This window comes from Cheilinus undulatus, linkage group 6 (genome assembly GCF_018320785.1).
Source record: "Cheilinus undulatus linkage group 6, ASM1832078v1, whole genome shotgun sequence".
Classification (NCBI taxonomy): domain Eukaryota; kingdom Metazoa; phylum Chordata; class Actinopteri; order Labriformes; family Labridae; genus Cheilinus; species Cheilinus undulatus.
Window position 1 is genome coordinate 28,495,123 of NC_054870.1, and position 23,347 is coordinate 28,518,469.

The window sequence follows — 23,347 nt, forward strand, 5'->3', positions numbered from 1 at the left end:
AGAAAAAGTTATTGACTGATGACTAATGTATACATCAATACTGATTAAAGCATTGAGTAAAAGAGACAAACAAGCAGACAGAGACAACAAGAGCAGAGAGATTCCTTTCTGTGACCCTGACATCAGAGGATGGATACTGAGAGGCATGGAGATGAAAAGCTCAGGACCAACCACTGTGACTCTTAGACACAAAGTTCCCTTAACTCGATTAAACATGTCACGCTGCTGCTTCCTGTACGTCTACCATTTCTCTCCCCGCAGTTGCAGATCGTGATAGCGAGGTCTGGAAAGGCGGTGAGCGGAACTCTGCGTGTGTGTGAGGGCGGAGAAGTGTAAATGAGGAAGGTGAGGCAGCAGATGCCGCGTCCCGCCAGAGGCTCGCTTTGAGCAGGGAGTGAAATCTGGGCTCGACAAAACTGCTGCAAACCAACTCGGCGGGAGGCCCTTGTCCAATCACGGCCCGGAATAAAAGGGCCGGGGCGCCACGCAGGCTGAAGTCGCTCAGGAGAGGTGGGGGCCGTAATGAACCTTCAAGTGCTGCCAGCGAGTGCACACAAACTTTAGCACAGCTTCTTTCTTTCTACCTGGCATTATCTGTGTCACAACTGTCACCACACACGCACGTACACAACCTCTGAAGTAAAGTGTGTGCATGAACACAAGAATGGAGCAGGCTCATGTCATGATGTTGTGCAGTCATATGTGTGCATGCCTTTGTGTTAAGTGTTGATACCTTTGGGCTACACCTGTGTCTGTGAAGTTTGATGTGTGCGTCTCCATGTGACAGCAGCGGGGCAGTGCCAGGTATGAAGCTTGCTGTGTGTTTTTGTGTCTTTGCGTGTATGTGTTTGTGTGTGCGCCTGTGTGTGCTCGTCTGGTCGGCAGCCATGTTGTTGGGTAGCAGATGGCACCATGGTTGGCAGGGGAGGGGCTGCTTAGCACAACTAATCAGACAGTTACGGATAGGGCAGCTGGGAGGGCTGTTGGCCAGCCGAGTGTGTCTGTGCATGTGTGTTTGTGTGTGTGTGTACCACAGAGTGCCATGATGTTGACAGTGGTGGGCCTGTTGGCCCGGTGACGAGACCTTGCCGCGTTCTTCTCTCCTCGCTGTCGGAGTGCCCTCTCTGCCATCCTGCCTTCTCACCTCTCTCTTTCGCTCTCTTGCTCTCTCGCTGTCTTTCTCGCTCAATCTGTTGAGACCTTCCGCGTCTTTTATCTTTCTTCAGTTTCATCAACTCTCCATCTCCTTTTGTCGTCCTGTCGAACTGCTGCTGCTTCTCTTCTTCTCTTAAGCCCTTTTGAGTTGATTCAGTTGTTGTGATAAACAAGTTGTGTATTGTGGTATGTAGTGGTATGGACTCAAGAAAAGTTTCATTTTTATGTACCTAAATGTTTCTTTTACGTGCATTGCACCTCTTAAAATTTCTAGACACTGCCAGGGAGAGCTACAGTTGCTAGAAAAAGTATGTGGACCCTTTGAGATTTCTATGATTTCTGCATAAATTGGTCATCAAATGTGTTCCGATCTTCATCTAAGTCACAACAATAGACAAGCACAGTGTGCTTAAACTAATACTGCACAAAAAATGATATGTTTTCATGTTTTTATTGAACAAAACATGTGAACATTCACAGTGTAGGGTGGAAAAAGTATGTGAACCTCTAGGCTAATGACTTCTCCAAGAGCTATTTGGAGCCAGGGCTCAGCCAACCTAGAGTCCAATCAATGTGATGAGATTGGATGTGTTGGTTAAAGCTGCCCTGCCCTATAAAAAACACACACCAGTTTTGAATTTGCTGTTCTCAAGAAGCATTGCCTGATGTGAACAATGCCTGGCACGAAAGAGCTCTCAGAAGACCTACAATCAAGAATTGTTGACTTGCATGAAGCTGGAAAGGGTTACAAAAGTATCTCTAAAAGCCTTGATGTTCATGTGTCCACGGTAAGACAGACTGTCTACAAATGGAGAAGGTTCAGGACTGTTGCTACTCTCCCTAGGCACAGAATGCTCATAGGGTGAAGAAGAATCCTAGAGTATCAGCTAAAGACTTATAGAAGTCTCTGGCACATGCTAACATTTGTGTTGACAAATCTACAATAAGTAAAACATTAAACAAGAATGGAGTTCATGGGAGGACACCACGGAGGAAGCCACTGCTGTCCAAAAAACATTGCTGCACATTTGAAGTTTACAAAAGAGCACCTGGATGTTCCACAGCACTACTGGCAAAATGTTCTGTCCATAGATGAAACCAAAATTGAGTTGTTTGGAAGGAACACACAACGCTATGTGTGGAGAAAAAAAGGCAAAGCACACCAACATCAAAACCTCATCCCAACTGTGAAATATGGTGGAGGGGCCATCATGGTTTGGGGCTGCTTTGCTGCCTTAGGGCCTGGATTGCTGTCATCGACAGAAAAATGAATTCCCAATTTTATCAAGACATTTTACAGGAAAACTTAAGACCATTTGTCCGTCAACTGAAGCTCAACAGAGGATGGGTGATGCAACAGGACAACGACACAAAGCATAGCAGTAAATCAACAACAGAATGGCTTCAACAGAAGAAAATACGCCTTCTGGAGTGGCCCAGTCAGAGTCCTGACCTCAACTCGATTGAGATGCTGTGGCATGACCTCAAGAGAGCGATGCACACCAGACATCCGAATAATATTGCTGAACTGAAACAGTTTTGTAAAGAGGAATGGTCCAAAATTCCTCCTGACCGTTGTGCAGGTCTGATCTGCAACTACAGGAAACGTTTGGTTAAGGTTATTACTGCCAAAGGAGGGTCAACCAGTCATTAGCCTAGGGGTTCACATACTTTTTCCACCCTGCACCGTGAATGTTTACATGTTTTGTTCAATACAAACATGAAAACATATCATTTTTTGTGCAGTATTAGTTTAAGCAGACTGTGTTTGTCTATTGTTGTGATTTAGATGAAGATCGGAACATATTTGATGACCAATTTATGCAGAAATCCAAGAAATCTCAAAGGGTTCACATACTTTTTCTAGCAACTGTACATAGGCGAGGTCCTGAAAATATCAAGGCCTGATATCCTGATATCTTAAACTGTAACCAAAAATGACCAAAATTTGCATGTATGACAAGGACTGAAGACTGTTTTTTTGGACTTTAAAATCTGAGTAGGAAACATTTTTATCTTTGTCTTTGAAGGTTTACAAGAATTAAGATACCAGAACTCCTAAAATTATTCTAATAATGACAACAAGGGTTGTCTAACTGTTCTCTCATTTATACCAATGGCATTATCCAATAATAAGCTATCAATGTCTACCAGCTGAACAGCACATACTTTTGGTTGTAGTTACTGCTGTACCAGGGAAATCAGATCATATTAAACTGAAGAATGATTGCCATGATTGGATGAGAACATAAGATTTCAAATATATCTTTGTTAGAAGCAGTTCAGACTACATCACACACTATCAGAAGATATATTGTTAGTTAAGTTATTTAATATGTAATGTAAAATAAGTGACTGCATAAATATTCACCCCCCTCAAGCCAGTATTTAGTAGATGCACCTTTGGCTGCAATCACAGTACTGAGTCTGTATGGACAAGTCTCAGTCAAGCTTGCACATCTGCCTTCCAAGGCCGGCTGCCTAGAAGCATCCCCACAGCATGATGCTGCCACCACCACGCTTTACAGTGGGGATGTTGTGTTTTTGGTGATGTGACTCGACCATGGAGGACCACATACCCTTTTGCAAACTCTAGTTGAGATTTAATGAGTTCCCTTCAACAATGGCTTTCTCTTTCGCACTCTCCCATAAAGATTTGACTGGTGAAGAACCTTCCAACAGTTGTATACAGTCTCTCCCATCTCAGCTGCTGAAGCTTGTAACTCCTTTAGAGTACTTATAGGTGTCTTGGTGGCCTCTCTCTAGTCTTGCTTGTCACTCAGTTTGTGAGGACGGCCTGATCTAGGCCATATTCTTTGACATAGTTCTCCAATTTCTTGGTGATGGATTTAATTGAACTCTAGGGGATGTTCATGGCCTTGGATTTTTTTGCATTTATCCCCTGACTTATACTTTTCAGTAACTTTTCTCTGAGTTGTTTAGAGTGTCCTTTTATCTTCATAGTGTAATGTTAGCCAGAAATACTGATTAACCAGTGACTGGACCTTCTAGACACCACAAAGGTTTGAAAGTTGACTGTGGTTACTGGTGACTTTTAATGCAGTGAGAAGATGAAAACCGTTACCTCCAATTTCCACATACAGTGACTGCGCTGCGATCCGCCGGCAAATCGTACTGTGGAGCACATCGCTCCCTCTCTAGTCTATCAAAGCATTTCCACAGCTGGTGCTCCAGTCCGGCAGCGGCGCATCCCTGAAGTGCCACTCCGCTCCGCTTCGTTTGAGATACACTGCAAGTCTATTTTCAGAGCTGGCCGCTGCCAAACTGCGCCAATAACTGTCAATCAGAAAGTTCCAAACAGGAAGTCACAAATGTAGGACATCCGTTTTTTTCAAAAAACAACACAATGCACGGACTCCCGGTCACAAATCATCACTATATCAACATTACGTCTCATCCTGCAGCAAGAACAAAGGGGGGGTCACTAAGAGGTCAGTGGGTCACAGACAAGGAAAAGTTAACTTTTGAGGACATTTGGCCAAAAAGAATTTTACATAAAACCCCAGATCCTTTATGCAAACAATAACCTTTTAACTTCCTAATGTACTCACTCAATGGCAGAAGTAATAATATTATGGACTGATACTGGAAAGGATTATAAATTAACCCCAAAAGGTAAAATTGTTTGCTGTTGACATGTTATTCCTGCGTAAACTCACAGTTCTCCTGTCATCCCTGCTTGCTGATCAGGTCTGCGCCGAGGCACAGCGCTCCAGCCTCTCTTCCAGTGAGCGAGGTCACTCGCCTTCGGTCAAACTCGCAGCGCTTCGGTGCGCGGCACAATCGTCCTATGTGGAAATTGCGGGTTAGAAATGTCTTTTTAATTTGCCTGGTGTGCATATTTTAATATTTTAATAAATAATGTAAACTTTTGCTCTCTTGTATTCAAAGGTTTCTTGGTGAGCACTTCTGAGGTAACTTAACTTATTTGACAGAATTGCTGGCATTTGTGTTTATTAGGAAAATTCAGTTTTTTGTTTGCTCTTACTCTTGACTCTGAAATGCTCCTCTGCATAATTATCAATAAATGAATAGTAGCCTAATGTTAACAATGGCACTTTGGCTGTCCACTGTAATGAGTTTTAGCATTTCTGCAAAAGGTCAATACTTATCCTATTTGACTTTTACTGTTCTTCAAGTATCAAGTCAAAGTTTTTAACCAGAGTAACTGTACTATTACTAACTGTACAAAATTCTTTTACATTTTCCGCCTCTGTTGACTAAATAGTTGCATATAACAATAGACTGATTCCACATCACATCTCAAAGCATCTGTTTGACACGGCAAAATTAGAGTCTTGATATCTTAGGGTTAAACATTTCAGAGTTAATTTTAATCCCACAGTGTAATTTTAACTCCACTCTGAATGAAATAGTGTTCAGTGTTGAGTTATTTGACAGTGCTGATTCACCATTGTTAGTTAAACTCTGTAAAGAATTAATTGATTTAAGCTCCACCAACTGCCATTTCAAATCTGTGGGCATGTGTTAGCGGAGTTTCCCATCATGCCCTTGAGCAGAGTATTTTTGTGTTTGGATGTTTTCTGTTGTGCAGTCAGGGTTGTTCCTGGCTCAAATTGAGGCAGAGGTGGTACCGTTCTGATCATGTGTACTCTTACCTTTCTTGGGGGGTCCAGGGCCATGCTCCCCCGCGAGAAAAATGTGTACATTTTAAAGGTATTATCACTCTAGTACAGAGAAAGGAATTAAGAGGCTATATCTATGGAAAATGTTTTCCTCTTTATACAGTTTGTGCTTTAAATTTGAATGGCTCTGACCGCCTTATAAAGGTTTTGGATGATACCAGATATGTGCCTAAAAGCTGTCACTAACATCAAAAACTTTTTTTAAATTTTCGTTAATGGATGTTCAATTTCATGTCTATAATAAAACACTGACTGGCTATCAACTTATAAAGGTAATGTGACCTGCATAACCATTTCTGATTTTAACTGAAATGATCTTCCACCAGAAAATTGTCAATCACATCCATTATTTCATCTGAACTTTATTCCTTTATTATGCTGAGATTGTTACAAAATTAGTTAATAAATTAGTTATAATTATGTATTGTATTAAACTATCTATTTGAACAAAATGTGATTTAATTTCACGGTTAAGTTCACATTCTACAATGATCAACACTCTGTTTATTTCTCTTTACTTAATATATATTTTTGATAAATAAAATAAAGGCAACTGAGAAGTTTACTGCAACTGCAGCCTCTGCCTGGAGGAAATATGAAATATCTAACAGATACCTACATTTGCATCATGAGTGAAGTTATTAGAGTTCCTGCGTGTGATTTTAGGTGTTCCCAAGAGACATGTAGTGCTTATTCTTAATCAGTAGCATTGTCTTGCCATGAGGTTGATTTTCAGGGCTTTGTGCAGGCCACTCTATAATGCTCACTTTGGTCTTCTGAAGGTAGTTCTTCACCAGGAGCGACGTGTGTTTTGGGTCGTTGTCTTGTTGGAAGAAAAAGTGACAACCCAGACCCAGTCTTGCTGCTGACTGCTTCAGGTTTTCTTTCAAAATCTCCACATATCCTTCTTTCTTCATGGTTCCTTCCACCTGGATAAGGTTTCCAGTCCCAGATGCAATGAAGCATCCCCACAGCATAACACTCCCACCACCATGTTTCACTGTGGGAACGGTGTTCTTTGGGTGATATGCCTCTCCCTTCTTACTCCAAACATCACCAACGTCTCTATGGCCAAAGAGCTCTGGTTCAGACTCATCTGACCAAAGGACATGCTTTCAGTATTCATAACCTTTCTCCAGGTTGTCCTTAGCACACTTCAGTCTGGCTTGAAGGGGTCTCTTCTGCTAAAGGGGGGATTTTCTTGGTCTGTAACCTCGCAGTCTGCTCTGATTTTTAAAATTAATTTCAGTCATACAATATATATAACCATGATATAACATGAATACGCCATACAAAGGTATTTTGGTAAGAATACTTGTGTTTTCTGTGAAATTCTTCTGCTTTAAATGTTAAAAACAATTCAAATTGATGTATGTTTTTGACAGCTATATATCACTTTTTTCATGTGGGTCCTGGAGAGCCTCAACACTTCTTTAGATACCAGTAGGGGGTGCTCAGTGGAACTCATGGTTAAGAACCATTGCTCTTGAAATGCATCCAGTCATGGGGGGAGTCTGCTGTTGGTCAGAGAGAGAAAACATCTGTGCACACAGGCAGAGTATGTGGAATTTGCAGGTAAGCTAGATGTTCAACTGAACCACTGAGCATCCAATTTCACTGTATCAAACGATTTCATACAACTGCAGACTAAATCAGTTTGGATTTAGCTTTATGTTCAATTTTAGACAAGTTCAAGCATGATTTGCACCTTTGCCCCTTTTCTGTTTTCTGTTTCCACCTCTAACCCCTCATGTAGGTCAGATTGTAAAAGTAGAAAGCTGCAATGCGACCAGAAGTTTTCTTTATCTCTCAACACCCTGTCCCATCTGTTCATCTCAAGCTCACATCATCACTCTGCACTATCTAAAACTCTAAAATAGCTTCAACTTACTTAAAGTGTTAGCTCTGATAAGGGGTAAAGTTTAAGTACTGTAAATTCAATAGTGGAACATTACACATGATAAGTACTGGGATTGTTAGGCAGAGCTGTATTCTGTCCATCCTGCGGGCTGGGAAAGGAAAGAATAGACAGATCGCTGACTGGGAGACCCCAGGCAAGATGGAGGCAAATCTGTCGGCTACAACTGTTGTCACCTCAGCCAAGTGTGCCCTGGGACACTGGCCTACATACACACACTACTCCTGCTGGAGGACAGAGAACGAATGGGAGAGCACCAGGCCTCTGCCATCCATCCACCAACAACTCCTCACTACTTCTACAGTGTGCTCCTGTTTTCTTGCCTATCACTCAGTACAAATATAAATCCACCACTGCCAACTGCATATTTTGCAGTTTTGAACATCCTAGAGAATGTTGGAAATAAATGGTTTGTTTGGGTTTAGACAGCAATTTTGCATCACTTTCATTTACGGGGACTGCACTGCTTTTATGATGAATATATTTTTTGTGTTTCTAGTGTGCCAGTCAGTCATCTGGTCAACTTTTATGCCTTTACATACCCCTGCTGTGAGGGAGGCACCATCAGTGACTCTACACTGTGCCCACTGCCCATCAGGCACAGCTTTTATCCAACATGACAGAACCTCTCTCTGCTCTGCCTTTACCCCATTTTCTCTTTTACCTGATTGATCTGTCCTTTTAATCTCGTCATCCTCTTCATGTTTATCCTTCATATAGCTGCTCTTTGTTCTCTTCTTCTCCACACTTGCCTTCAATCTATCGCTTTTCCCCCCTGTCTGTGCAGGCACAGCAGTACCAAACAGTGCCACAAAGGTAGAACAGCAGTGCCCCCATCAGCAGATTGTTTCAGGAGGTGATCACAGAGGAAGGAGCGGGAGATAGCGGGGAGAGGAAAAGATGTGTAAAGGTGGCAGCAGGGTGGAGGTATTTTTGGATGGTACAGAAATAGAAATGTCAAAAGACCAAGCAGAGAGTTATGAAGAAAAAACATTTTTTATTTAATTTAAATAAGTGAATACTTGTTTCCCCTAAATATTAGCTGCGGTTTAGGCTTTGGATAATCTGGAAATTTCATATGGAACCTAGTAGAAAAAAGTTTGAAGTCAGGAGGAAAGTTTGCAGAGGTTTTTTGGTAGTGAAAAATGCTTGTGAGAAAGTTTTTGAAGATTATTTTGCCTTATTGTTACAGCATAATTGATTTAATTTCACCTGCAGCATTTAGATTCATGCAATCGGCTTTACTATAAAAAATGATAAGTTATATGCATATTGATAAGCTCCTGCTTAAAATAAAGTACTTTGTAAACCAGGTTAAAAAACGTATTGTCATGACCTTGATGTTTGCTTTGTAAGTAAGTAGGTAAATGTTAGCAAAGACACAGAATAAAGAAAGAAAAGAGAAAGTTGCAGGTCTGAAATGAGAGAGTTGAAGTTGCAAAGAGAAGTTGATAGATGGCATTCAGGCAGCAGATCGGGGCAGAGGAGAAAAATCAGTGGGGCTGGCGCCGGTACGTATATGGAGGCCAGCACCGGATGGGCACCAGCCCCCCTACAGTCCCATCTCCATCCTGAATACCCCCCACTGAGTTAAAAACAACCTCTCTTTGTTTTCAACCTCAATGGCTGCCTCTCGCTCACTAGGCATCTGATCTGATGGCCCAGGAGCGAAAAGAGAAGAGGACAAGACTGCAGAGGGTGTGTGAGAGATAAAGAAAAGAGATGGAGAAGTACAGTGGAGTTAATATACCAAACTAGTCTAAACTAAGTAGAATAGAGTTCACTGAAGGTAACTTGGGTGAGTTAGGAGAGAGAGAGATGCTGCCAGTTGCCCTGAAGCTTATAAGCAGATAGGAGGGGTGAGGGGCATTTTTAACGACATCAGGTGTGTGTGATGTGTGAAGTGAATTCAAACACAGGTGACAGAGCACACCATGTGGTACAAACTTTGAATTTGCACTCATTTCCATTCACGTTGCTGTTTTTTATCAACTGAAACTTTGATAAAATCTTGTAATTTTTGTGTTTTAGAACAGTTGCATTAAATATTTAAATGCACTCTGAGCCATTTTAGTTGTTTATGAAACCAACTGAAATCAATGGTGATGACTCTTTGTGATGAAAAATGTGTGCAGCACTTGGAGGTCAAGAAAAAAAATTAATTGCCTCCAATTTATCAGCTGCAAATATCAGAGAAAATTTCCTTATGAAATCATATTTCAGACTTCCTTATGATTTCCTTATGAAATCATAAGAAAATCATGAAGAAATTTTTAAGCTAATTTCTGCTGCTACCAAAACCGCGCCAATACATACGTGGACAAAATTGTTGGTACCCCTCTGTTAATGAAAGAAAAACCCACAATGGTCACAGAAATAACTTGAATCTGACAAAGTAATAATAAATAAAAAATCAATGAAAATTAACCAATGAAAATCAGACATAGCTTTTGAACTGTGGTTCAGCAGAATTATTTTAAAAAACAAACTCATGAAACAGGCCTGGACAAAAATGATAGTACCCTTAATATTTTGTTGCACAACCTTTTGAGGCAATCACTGCAATCAAACGATTTCTGTAACTTTCAATGAGACTTCTGCACCTCTCAGCAGGTATTTTGGAAGAGAAACAACAATAGATATCAACAATATTTGAACACTTGTAGGCTTCAAAAATAGCTCTACAAACCATTTTCTTGAAACCAAAAGTTAATGACATGTTTTTATGTTTATTTTGGCATCATTCCAGAATTTAACTCCAACAACAGAGACACATCTTCTTTTAGTACCTTTGTTAGCTTTTTGTACAGTGAACTTACAAACACCTCTCAAATTATATCAACTCATGAACTGAATAACACTTTTGTACAGAGTTAGGGAGTGTCTTTGATTTCGCTCTGAACATTATTTACCTTGTTTTGTACTAAAATAAGTCAAAAATTTCTGTGGATCTGTGTGAGCATAGTAATCAGCCTTATCAATAATTTGTATGGCTTGTTTTTGCAGTTGTATTATTAAAGTTATGGTCGTTTTAAAGGTGGATCCCCACTATTCCACACATTAATATGTATAAAGAATAATTAGTAAGTAATAGATTAACTGCTAAGTCTGCCGGTCCTTATAATTTATATATTTCTGCATTTATACAGAATTGCTGCTGACTTTGAAATATTTCCTTTAATGTGTTCACTATGTTGCTTTCATGTTAATTTGTGGCTAATCACAACCCCAAGGAATCTGGTCTCGAAATGTGAACATTGCAAACTTTTAATTAAATAATATACCACTTTCCTTTAGCTTCCCCAAAACCATAAGTTTGGGTTTCTTACTATTTAGAGACATTTTATTGACAACAAACCGTTTAAGGAGCTCCCTTTCAACCATACACAAAAGCTCTTTTCAGTTCTTACCAGAACAAAATAAATCTGTGTGCAAATATAACATTTAAAAAAATTAGTAACATTGCAGATTTCATTTATATAAAGTATGAACAGTTTTGGACCAATCACTGATCTGTTTGGTACTACGCAGTTAACCTTCCTAAATCCTAACACAGTATCATTAATTTGTACACACTGCTTTCCAGCCAAGAATTAACCATCCTTCGTATCCCATACATCTTTCATTTCCTTAATAAGTGTCAGTGATCTGTGATGACGAAAGTCCTCTGCAAGTCATTGTACAAACCAATAAAACATTCATCGTTTTCATTAGCATCTGCTATTTCTTCCACCATTTGCATTACAGCATAAACAGTGGATCTGTTTACTCTGAATCCATGCTGACTTTCACTTTCATTTATTTTGAACAAATTAACAGATGACTGATGGTATGGTTTGGTATGGTAAGGTATGGTATGGTCAGTGCGGTGCAGTGCGGTGCAGTGCAGTGCGGTTAGGGCTGGGCGATATCTCGAGATTTTAATTTATATCGATATATTTCTATACGAGATATGACGTGGGGCAATGTCGTTTTACAATACAATACAATACAATACAAGAACTTTTATTGACATAATTAGTTTTACATTAAAATACTTGAACAGGAGTTGCCATTTCACCTACTTCTTTTGACTTTGTGTTGCTCTTTGTCCTTCCCCACCTCCTTCCCCCTCCGAAACTTCACAAAAACTCAATGACCCACCCCTCCCCTTCCCCCTCTCACCAAAACAACAGAGAGACAACATGGAAACCGCTAACAAAACCGCTGGTGCGGTTCGTTTGAGGTGTGAAAGCAAAGCTTACCAACTTGTGAACCAAAGGCAGGAAGAGGCATAAAGCGTAATGATATATGGATTTATATGTGATTTAATACACTCAAATACATGTCGGTACCTTGCTTGGCGTGTAGCAACACGACGTACTCTGTGCTGATTTATTCATATCGTGTAAAGAACGACATGCTGGACAGCTCACTGCCTCGCTGGCTGCTCACAATGCCCCAGTGCAAAAACAGAAACCCCAAGCCCTAGGTGCGGTACGTCTCGTCTCATCCATACAAAGTAAATTAGACCATGAGCAAAAAATCCCCATTTCTACATAGTTTGATAATGCCTGTCAGTGTTGCCCCTGTCTTAGCTAGCACTTTAAAGCATGCTGTCAAATAAGACTTTGCTTCCCATTTCATCATCAAATGACCAGTACAACAGTCAAATATGAATGTTTTTTCAAAAGCCCCAAATCTTTTAGCTTGGTAAAAAGTTGTTTTCTGCTGAGTGTAATGACTAATTGAAGCAAAAAAAAAAAAAAAATCATTCATGACATGACAATTTAATTCTTGTAGCCAACTGACAGAATCAAACATTTTTTATAACTTTTAGCACCTCATACACACCGCAGTGTACAGAGGACTTTTTAAAAAGTATGGACGCTGGTTTAGCTCAGTTAGTAGAACAGATGTCCATAACCTTAGGTTGTATTGGGATTGATTCCTGGCCTTGGTGCATATCTTTCTTTGTTCCCTCTCAAATTAGATTACATCACAATATGGCCTGCTGTAATTTTCAAATTGCAGAAGTTGTAATATTTCTTTTACTTAAAATGTGTCAAAATACCTGTTTAATAAATCTATTTTTTTGCAGCGGCAGACATTTTATGCACATTATGCCAACATTCAAGTGTCAATTTTTTTTAAATGGTTTACAAAAATCCTCCTTTTTGTGTTTTATGTATGTTTTTCTTAACCAAAATGAGTGACATAAAAATGATAATGCCCTTAAACAAAGGACATTATCATTATCATGGCATCATATTTGCAATACGAGCCAAAATAGTTAGCTCAACTGATGAAGCCTAGCGTTACTTCACAAAAGTCATACCCCAGCTGTGATCAACTGGTAGCCAGCCTCACCTCCCCCACCCCAGCTGCCTCCTTTAAAGCTAAAAGCTTGTTGCACCCTCACATTCAGATTCATGCTGCTATGGATTAATTGCTTCGGAAAAATTTCATTGTTTTCAATACACATCGTCTTATTTATAGAATTATTTGGTTTGAATTTGTCGAAAAATACATAAGATTAACCCAAGAATAATCGCATATTAAATTGCAATCACAATTTTTGGGAAAAAATTGCAATTAGATTATTTTTGCAAATCGTTCAGCCCTACCTCTCACCATATTTCATGTCTCTCTTCAGCTTTTAAAATAAAGGCAAAAAACCCAAATAATCTTTGACATTTTACTTAATGCAAACATTTTTGGATTATCTTGGAAATACCATAAAGCACATCTGTATATGCCGCATGGCAATAGGGCTATGTGCGGTCATATCAGCATTTTAGATAAACAGGCCAAGGGCAAATGTGCAATTTGTTGAATAACATTCATGATCATGTGTGATACATTCGCACTTAAGTAATATAGCACTTTCCCATCTGCCTTTTGCACTTTAACATCTTATGTATTTTAACTGCAATGAACGCTTTATTCAGTCTTCAGTCAATTCATATATCCACCTTCTGTATTGTTGTGTGTGGGTCTTTGTGTAGTTTTGTCCAGCTTATGTTTGGTTTCTGTGGGTTATCTGACTTTATGTATATTTTTTAAATTTTCTTCATGTACAAGCTTGATGTACGTATACTTTTACATGTATATCATCAACCTGCTTGGTAATATGGATGAAAATTAGCCTATGGCTACAACCTGGAACATTTACATGTCCATGTTTATTAATGTGCACTGTCCCCTACAAAATATAATTAGATAAATTAAACAAAATACAATTTAATGTTCTTTTTAAAAACAGAAAGTGCTTAATTCTTACTCTGTTTATGTTATGTAACTTTAAAAAACAGCAGACATGAAAATTTGAGAACAATCAAATATTAAAAATGATGTTGAAGTGGAATGCTATCCTTTTTGCCCAAATGGGGTATTGATTCGTGGGAAATTAAATCTTCATTGGTATTTAAGGTCACTTAAATGAAATGCGCAAAATGGCCTGGTAAGCAAAAACTCCCCGTGGAGCATGTCTCTGGACCCTCCTGTGTATGGGCTAAACCCCTGATATTCAACTCTTTTGGCACCACCCCTGCTTTGGCACCACTGAAATAAACAATTTTTTTGGTTGCCTTGATAAAAATGATAATTTTAACTGTGTCCTATCATTTAGTTGTTGTTTTCTTTGCTCCCTGAGCCTACTTTTAGGTTTCTAAATTAAAAGATATTCAGTGAGATGAATCTTAAAGCTGGTATTCTTATTTAAATCATAAAATTCAGGCAATCATTTACCTTACAGTTGGACCCTCAGCCCTGCCACATATGCTACCCACAACTATTTCTGTAGGGCACAGATTTGACTCTGACGTTGGGTCCTGGGTTTCTGGATTAGGTCAGTATGGGAGCATATTGTACGTATGCTGTGTGTTTATTTTTAAAAAATCACAGATGCCTGCGCTGCCAGTCTGCTCTTCCTGTGTTAAGACCGTCAGTCATCTGTGCCAATTAAGACTTTTAAACAACTTTCATTCTGTGTTGTTAGTAGAAAGAGGATGACAGAGGCCAATCAGCAGCTAATTACTCCAATCTAGAGCTGGATTTTAGTCTAAGGGAATGTGTGCTGCTGCAGCTTTTTTTTTCTCTCTTTGGTTTGTGCTCTTGAAGCTGTCTGTTAGCTCATGGCTGCATTTATTCATTTGTTTGACAGGGTAAAAAAAACAGACTATGGTGTGCTTTTTTTCAAGAGAGTTTTTGTCCGTACTTTTTCACATGTTCCGGCTGAAGGGGGAGGGCAAATTCCATTTTCCTGCTAATATAACAGTTGCAGTTTTTTTTTTTGTTTCACGGTATGATTGGCTCACCACTGACCTTGGTGGCAGTGGGGGGGCTCGAACACTCCTTGAAGAAGAAAAGAGGCTCGGGCCGCCCGCTGTAAACAAAGTTGACTTGCCGACAGATGGATTGAATGACAGAGAGGCTAACTGAGCCAGGAACGGACCTGGCAGCATCGCACTGAGCAGAGAGAGGGAGGGAGAGAAAGAGAGAGAGAGAAAGAGAGAGATGGGGGTGGGGGGGGAGGGGGAGAAGAGGTGGCCAACAGGAGAGGAGGTGTGAACAGGTGCAGGGCCGCTGAAGGAAGAACCAGCAGATGGAGAGAGACACAGCCAGTTTAGTTACAGGAAAAAAAGGGTGGGAGGGAAAAGAAGAGGGAGGAGGGAGAGATGGAAACAGCAGAAAAAAGGATCGGAGCAGAGATGAGAGCGCTCTGGACGGACGGACGGACGGATGGACAGAAAGAAAGATGTGCTGGGCACAGAGTAAAGGAGCGCTGCGGCCGCATCAGGCCGCCTCTGTGTCTGATGTGTTTGTTCCATGAAGTGGAGCAGCGAGATAAAGGGAGGGGGTGTCAGAAGAAAAATGTGGGGGCAGAGTGATTGACTCACATCACCCTGAGGTTTAATAAAAATGTGCTAAAACACATTGAGGTGCGTGTGATAGAAAAATTGTGTGACACCGTGTGCAGTTTGCAACACGGAACAATTCAGATGTTTATTGTATGCAGCATCAATGATCCGCAGCGCAGCAAAATTTCAATATGCCACTTTATTATCTCTTTAATACACTTACACCATTGGCAGGTGCAGTTAGATGGGCCTACTCAAGGCCTCAGTCTCCTTACCTCTCAGACACACATATATACTCACATGGAAGCAGGATCATCCTTATATTTCACTGTATAAAACTGTTGAATATTAATGCATCCTGATTGATGCAGTCTATCATAAATAGCCGTGGATTCATTGGAATTCCTCCACAAAAATGAATCATCACAAGTGTCACCATTTTGAGCATAAAAATACTAGTAAATAGTTGTAATTTTATATATAGAATCAGTATATCTAAGAAAAATAGCAACTAAATTGTATGAATTCAGCTGATATGATGAGTGGAATGTAACACTTGTGATTTTATATAATCTAAGTATTTTAATGTGTTTTTGAATAATGTTAAAACTCAGTTACGATCAGTCTAATGTAATACAGAAACTTAGTTAAATACTGATAATGTTACATTCAGAAAAGAATTATTAGAAAAAATCAAATAATATTTAAGATATATAGAAACTACTCCTGAGTAAAACAATAGGTACAGATGGTGCTCTGTGATAGAAATAGTAATATTCGTCTCCTCCGCAACTCTTTGCAGGGATCATCAATGTCTCGAAACCATCAGTTGAACAAAGCTTGTGTGTTTGCGTGTTTGTGCTATAGGCTGCGTTTACAATCTGTTCACCTGTTTGTTACTTTCACACCTGTTATTTTGCAACACAGAAACATTGAGGAGAATAAATATGAATATGCATTGGTTAGAAAATGTTATCTTGAGTTTTCCTATAGCTTTTGTATGTAATTTCTGTACAATCTTATTTTAATGCGAATGCTTTCAGAGTCACAGAAGTTTGAGGAGAGCTTCATCAATCACGTTGATGTTTCTCAGTTATTTGAAGTGAAGAAATATATTGTGTGTGTTTGTATAATCAGGACTGAAGCCTGTGTGTATTTTTAGTGGTTCTGTGTTTGTTAGGAGAGAGTATGGTCTCCTTTAGTTTAGTCCAAACAGTGGTCAGTGGTGTCTGGCGTTGGCGAATGTCTCCAGTTCCTCCAAGTCCACCGTCTGACTCCAATTTGTGCTCGTTCTCTGATAAACCGCGGCATTTGGTGGTTCTGGCGTGGGATGGCGGGTGCACCATGGGGTGCTGCAAACTCCGTGCTTGGTCAGGCCCTGGCACCCCACATCTAATGGGCAACAGCTTGAATAGTGCCCACTTAGGCAGGCAGTGCCGACTGGGCCCCCTCTTCTTCCTCGCTGCTCCAGCCAGCCAGTCAGCCAGCCACCGCCTCTGCCACCTCCCACTTACCCAGCAGCCACTGTACCTGGCCGCAGCCCCAGAGCCATTCCAGCCTACCTTAGGCCGCTGGCCCATGCAGCTCCTGCCATACTTACCAAGCTGTCCTACAGTGCATCAGGCCAGGCATATACAAACAGGCCCAGCTATCTGCTAACTGAACATTCAGTCTATTGCCTCGTAGGCCCAAACAAGAGTTCCTGCCACAGGCAGCAACCCAGAGTCCATTCCCCAATTAGCTGGAAGGCAGATTATTGTCCGGGGAGATTTACCCAGCTCCAGCCCCACATATTCAGCCTCTGCTCTGCCTGTTGTCCTTAACGCTCGCTCCAGGGCTTGGCTCTACACTGACATCTCTTCTTCCTTTCTCTTTTTTATATTTTAATTTGACAGCGTTCATCAGCAGCCATTTTGTGACAGCGTTTTAAAAGTAAATATGTTAAGTTGGATTGGGGATACAAAATGGTGCAGAGGAAGGACTTGTAGCTGACTTGTAGTTTTAGTTTTAACCCCAGTGAGGCTTTCAGGGTTTGTCCCAAAGTTTTGAACCTTCAGGCCTCAGTTATTTGAGCTGTTATCTAATTCTTACAACTTTCTAAGGTTGTACTTGTAAATTGTTGGTTTAATAAATCAGTGAGAGCTCACAGATGCCAAATGTGTATCTCTCTCTGTGTTTGTGCTTTCTGTCCTCTCCTGTTTTTCTTCACTCTCCTCTTCCTCACCACCTCTCTATTGCTGACTGCTGGAACTTTCTGGCGATCTGTCTGATGCTAATTGGTGGGTAAACAGGTCTGGTGTGAGTCCCCCCTCCCTTCAATCGCACACAAACACACTCACACCGATATACACAAATACACACGGCCCCCTGGAACCTCTTGCAGGACCAAATGGCTGGCAACGCCTGCCCGCCATCTCCCGCTGAGCCCTGGTGTGCGCTTTGGTGGCTCAGGCTGCTGTTCAAGCCCAGCGGGGGTTCATTCACTCACACACACGCACACACTCTTTGCGCACAGACACACACAGTCTCCTTGTGTCCCCTGCACACCCGCCACCCGCTTTCACACCCCAGACAGCAGGACAGCAGGAGAACACACACACACACCAAGGAACAGACAGACGCGGTCACTTTAGAGATGCAGGCCAAGCGCTGTAGGGGAGAAAAGTTTTCACTTAAACTGGAGAATTCTCTCTTCATTAGCGCCTTTGGACTTCAGGAAGAGTTCTGTTTATTTGTTCGTTTTTTCCTGTCTTTGTAGTTTTTTCTTTTCTTTCCTTCTTTGTTTCTTCCTCTGTTGTTTGGGTACATTTGGACTTAGCTGAGTTAGAAAAGTTTGGCTCGAACAGGAGTTAAATACATGTTGTTTAAAGCCCACAGGGATACGCACCCACGTTTGCATCATACCTGCACGCTTTCTGTTTCAAGCTGAATTAAAGTGGAGATAAAAGTGATCCGATTGTGAGTCGGCATTGTTGAGTTTAGGATTTGTGTACCAAGAAGTGGTGCAGTCAGACGTATAGTATATTTACAGCTCTCATGTGAAAAGAGGGATATCAACTGATGTTACTTTGCCGTAGAGTAATATGCTCCTGCGTTAGTTTATCTAATTAAAACTGATATGAGATTTACAGGACTCACACTGGATGATGAGCCGCTTCAGCTAAATAATGTCACAAAGCACATCCATCTTCTCTTTTCTTCTTGTCTTTGTCTTTTCTTCTACTCTCTGAACTTCAGTTCTGAATGTTCGCCATACAGAACGGCTTTTATATTTTGCACACTGTTATATTTGTACATGTGCAGACAGCTGCAGCATCACTCAGGGGTCTTTAGGCCTGACACTTTTACCCACCTCCCCCTGAGTTGGTCTCATCATGCTCCTTTCTTTTCTCTGTGTTGTTGTTGAGTGTGCACTCGCTCTCCTCCTGAGATCTTTCTCACCATGTACATCTCTGTCACATGCATCAAAAACTTCCTACAGTGGAAATCAATTGTAACGCACAGATTTATCGTATACTGAGCTCACATAATACTATAGTGACCCTGTGTGAAATGTGCCGTAAACTTCTACATATTCATGGCCTTTTTAGTTTTTCACAATCATGTGGAAATGGACACTGTGCTGCCATTCTGAGCATCTCAAACCGTCTCCGTCTGCGCCTATGGTTTTACAGTAGTGAAGAGTTTTTATAGTAAATACCTGTATCAATAGAGGGCACTCAGGTAAAATATGTAACACATATTTAACTCATAATAAAACACAAATTCTCTCATGTTTCAACTTATTTATAAAGGAAGGTATCCAAACAAAATGGACAGGTGTTCAGTTGAAGAGAACAACGTGAAAGAAACAACAAAACATCTCTCACACTGCAGGGCTCCAATGTCCAAATGATTTAATACACCAAAGGGATGTTTCAAGCTCTGCTGCTCTTCATCAGACTAGAGTGACACCTCTTACTGAGTACAGGTGAGGGATATCACACCAGCAGTCACATGAGCTCACTCTGAGTGGGCCCCAAAGGTCATTTACAATAACTAAAAAACATAGAAATAAAATTAATGAATAAATGATAATAATAGTAAAATCAAATCAGGTTGGGGACACAGAAGGCCTAGCGGTTAGGTCATGCCCCATGTACCAGAGCTCCCAGGTTGAAATCCGGCCTGTGTCTTTCCCCAACTCTCTCATCCCTGTTTCTGACTCCATCTGCCATCCTCAAACTCTGAATAAAAGCATAAAAATGACCCAAAGTGTATATTAAATCAATTGAAATCCTTTTTAACATTTAACATTTATATTGTCTGATGTATACAACCTGTGTCACGGTTTAACTGGTTCTGAATTTACTGATGACATTTGGTTAACCATTCTACTCTGCTGCTCGCTTCCTGATTTTAAGAATTTATCAGTATCTGCAGAGACGTTAAGGCTACTTGGGAAGAGCTTGCAGGGCCACAAAATACTTACCAGAGATAAATATTACAAAAGAAAGTTAAAGTGAGTTTATCGCTGCCTGATCAAAACAAAATAAACGGTAGTGGCTCATCAGCTTTACTTTGTGAACCCCATAAACATTTTCTGAGTAATGCTAATGATTCTGAATGTAAATACTCTCTTGAAATATTACTAGCTGCAAGCAAAACAATAACCAAAACAATAACAATAAACAAAACTAGAATGGATAGTAATTGTCCAGAAGACTATGTCATGATAATTTCAGTAGGAGTTTTTCATAATGGATAATATTTCTGAACTTGAAAGTATGATAGAAGGAGGGTAGTAGGTGTATTTTTTTATCTGCATTATTGCAAACATGACTGCTTTGGTTTGTACATTAAATGTTTTGTAAAGGTTCTAAGCTGGATACACACTCATGTGGAAGATCAGATGGACTGGTAGTAATAGTAACTGGACACTTGAGATAACCCCTGCTTAAAACATCACTGAATAATGAACTGTATTGAACCCTCCTTGATGGCCCGTTTGTTGTATTGTTCTCTTTAAAAACAGTTTTGAATGCAGGACAGACTAACTCCTGAAATTCCTCGATATAGTGCAATTAAAAATCGTAATAATATGTTAGCTTTAATATATAAACATATATGAACGATGAACATAATAAATATCTATGCTTCCAAATACTCAGGATATTATGTGTTAACAAAATAGGCACTCAAAGGTTACATGAGATAACAATCTGTGCAAAAGTAGCCTTTTTTAGGATAATTTTTGGGGTTTTTCTGCCTCTAATGGATTGGATAGCTAAAGAGAGACAGGCGATATGGGGAGAGAAAGTAGGTAAAGACATGCACCAAACAGCACCAGAATAAAGAATCGATCTTGTGACCACTGCATCAAGGACTTTAGTCTCTGTATATGGGTGCCTGCTCTAATGAACTAAACTGGCTCCTTTGGTTTGTTTTGGCTTTTTGTATTCTCGAAGCACACAGGTCAGTGAGTATGTAGAAAATTGACAGGAGAGAGAGCAGAGAATGACATGTAGAAAGGAGCCACAAGTTGGACCTAAAGCTGCACTACCTGCAAAAGACTAGCCTCTGGGATGACCTTTGTGCCCCCAGTCTTTATAAACAAGATGCCAGCTGTCAGCCAAATAGCCAACTAGTCACTTAATCCAGCTGCCTACTTTTGCTATCATTGACTTGGTACAGTTTGACCAACAAGTGGTATCTGTTTTTTTCTGTACATTTTAAAAGCACTGCCTTCTGCTAAAATCATGACAGTCATGAGCAAGACTGTCTGCCTGTGTCAGCCCTGCTCATGGGAGTGTGAGTGAAGGGATGCAGGAGCACTCAGTTTTCTAACCCCCTTGCTGGCTATTTTTCCCTATTGGCTGACTACACCACAGGTCAGAGGAAAGGCCTGCAGAGAATACAAAAACATCATCATTTAAGATTCATTGGTATTCTGTGGCAAAGCAAATTGAAATACATCAGAGGGAAGACACTCAATTGAATGATGTGCCCAGCGCCATGCAGTAAGCCGTCATAAAGTACATTAGCCAGTATAACAAGATTATTGTGTAGTGAACGATGTTATGTAATGACCTGTACACCTTATAAAAAGAATTGTATTAAAATGTCATTGTTGGTTTATGGTGCTGTTCTATATGCATAACAGCATGAAATTAGACAGAAAAGAAAATTTAGAAAAATATTTGTACATATTGTGTTTTAAATTTTCTTTGATAACCCATTGTGTCTCCACAGACAGGAAAGAGAGAGCGCAGAACGGGCTCATGAGGAAGAAATGGCATCTGCGACTCAGTCTGCGCGGGAAAAGGAGAGAGAGCTGAATGTGCTGCTGGAGAAAACAGAGGCTGAACACCAGCTGAGAGGTCAGTGCTCCACCCACAGAGGTGCCACCAGCCGGGGCTTCAGCTGTGCCAAAAACACTCTGTCCACCTTTCTCCTGCTGTCTCCATCTCTCTTTTTTTTCAAGATGTATTTTTGGGCTTTTTATGCCTTTATAGTAGAGGAGGGCAGTTGATAGAGTCAGAAACAAGGCTGAGAGAGTGGGGAGATGACATGTAGGAAAGGAGCCACCGGGCCACCTGCATACATGGGTGTGACTTAACCAGTATGCCATTATTGCCTCCATTTCTAACTTTTAAAGATAATTCAGTAGCCTAAAACACACCAGCGCTGCGTTGTCACGTTATATGACTTGCCTCGAGTGCCGCCCCTAAGGCATGACGGTAGCAGCGCATCACTGGTCTAACTCCCCACCAGCCACTGCTGGGCCAAGTGCCTGATACCAGAAGTGAGAGGAGGGGTTCGCCTCCCTGCCTCACCAGGTACGTGAAAGACGATAAGAGCAGTGGTATTTCATCGGCAACCAAGGCCTCCGACATATTCTACATCTTGAATGGGAGATGGTGCTAAATTTCTTCTTCTGTGCTTTCAAAGAGAACTGCTACTCAGCAGCCGAGATGTAGAAGCAGCTGTTTGCTCAAGAAAACACAGCCAGCTGTGGCAGGCCGTGCTTGGAATAGAGCAGTGGTGTGAAGTGCCATGGCACGGCATGTCCACGAGCATCTGGCTGCTGCCGACGTGAGTTTGTTCATAAAAATAAGGGGGCAATTGTATGGACATGTGTTGGGCCATGCTGTGTAATTTGGGCTTCAGTAGTGGATGATGTCATTTAATCAAATAGTTTTTCACTTACCTATCCTTATTTATCCACTGAGAAGGAACGTTAAGGTAGGTGAAAAACGTCTGAAAAAACTGAAACAACACCTACATCGAGGGTATGAGCATTTGATGGAAGTGCTTCATGTTTTGGTTGCACCTCAGTGTCCTCACATATTATTTCCACATTATAAGATGATGAAATATCTCACCTTCAAGCTCATTCCACAGTGGGGGCATCATGCTGCCCCCCCCCAATTGAGACATTGTCTTTTTTTCTCAAATCTTGCTATTATTAGATATTTTTAGTGTCTGTACTAGTATGTAGTAATGGTAAATAATATTTCAATTTGGGCGTATTCTCCCTCAAATTCAATATATTATATCTCCAAAGTTATTACACCTCCAAAAGTTGCTGAACGAGCTCACAGCAACGGGTGGATGTACTGAGATACTAGTGACAGGCAGAGAGTGGCTGAAGTCATTGAGTTGACCATAGAGTGTCAGGCCTTTCTTCTAAAATGTATAAATATGAAATGTAAAGAGTTATTCAGTGTTATTGTTAGTTAGGGTTAGTTAGTTGGCCCTCTGCCTTGTTAGCTGGTAACTTGTGG

General features: G+C 40.6%; 1 protein-coding gene across 5 annotated transcripts in view; it reads left to right on the forward strand.

Moving 5' to 3' along the window:
* The window catches only part of sdccag8 (SHH signaling and ciliogenesis regulator sdccag8), a 73,651-nt gene that overhangs the window by 17,125 nt on the left and 33,179 nt on the right, over positions 1–23,347 (forward strand). For all 5 annotated transcript variants that reach the window (XR_005992006.1, XM_041789336.1, XM_041789337.1 and 2 more), the window contains exon 14: positions 21,813–21,940. Coding sequence is in view for 4 of the 5 variants with exons in the window: in XM_041789336.1 (XP_041645270.1) it covers positions 21,813–21,940 (128 nt within the window). In the remaining variant the exon portion in view is untranslated. The remainder of the gene's footprint in view (positions 1–21,812; positions 21,941–23,347) is intronic.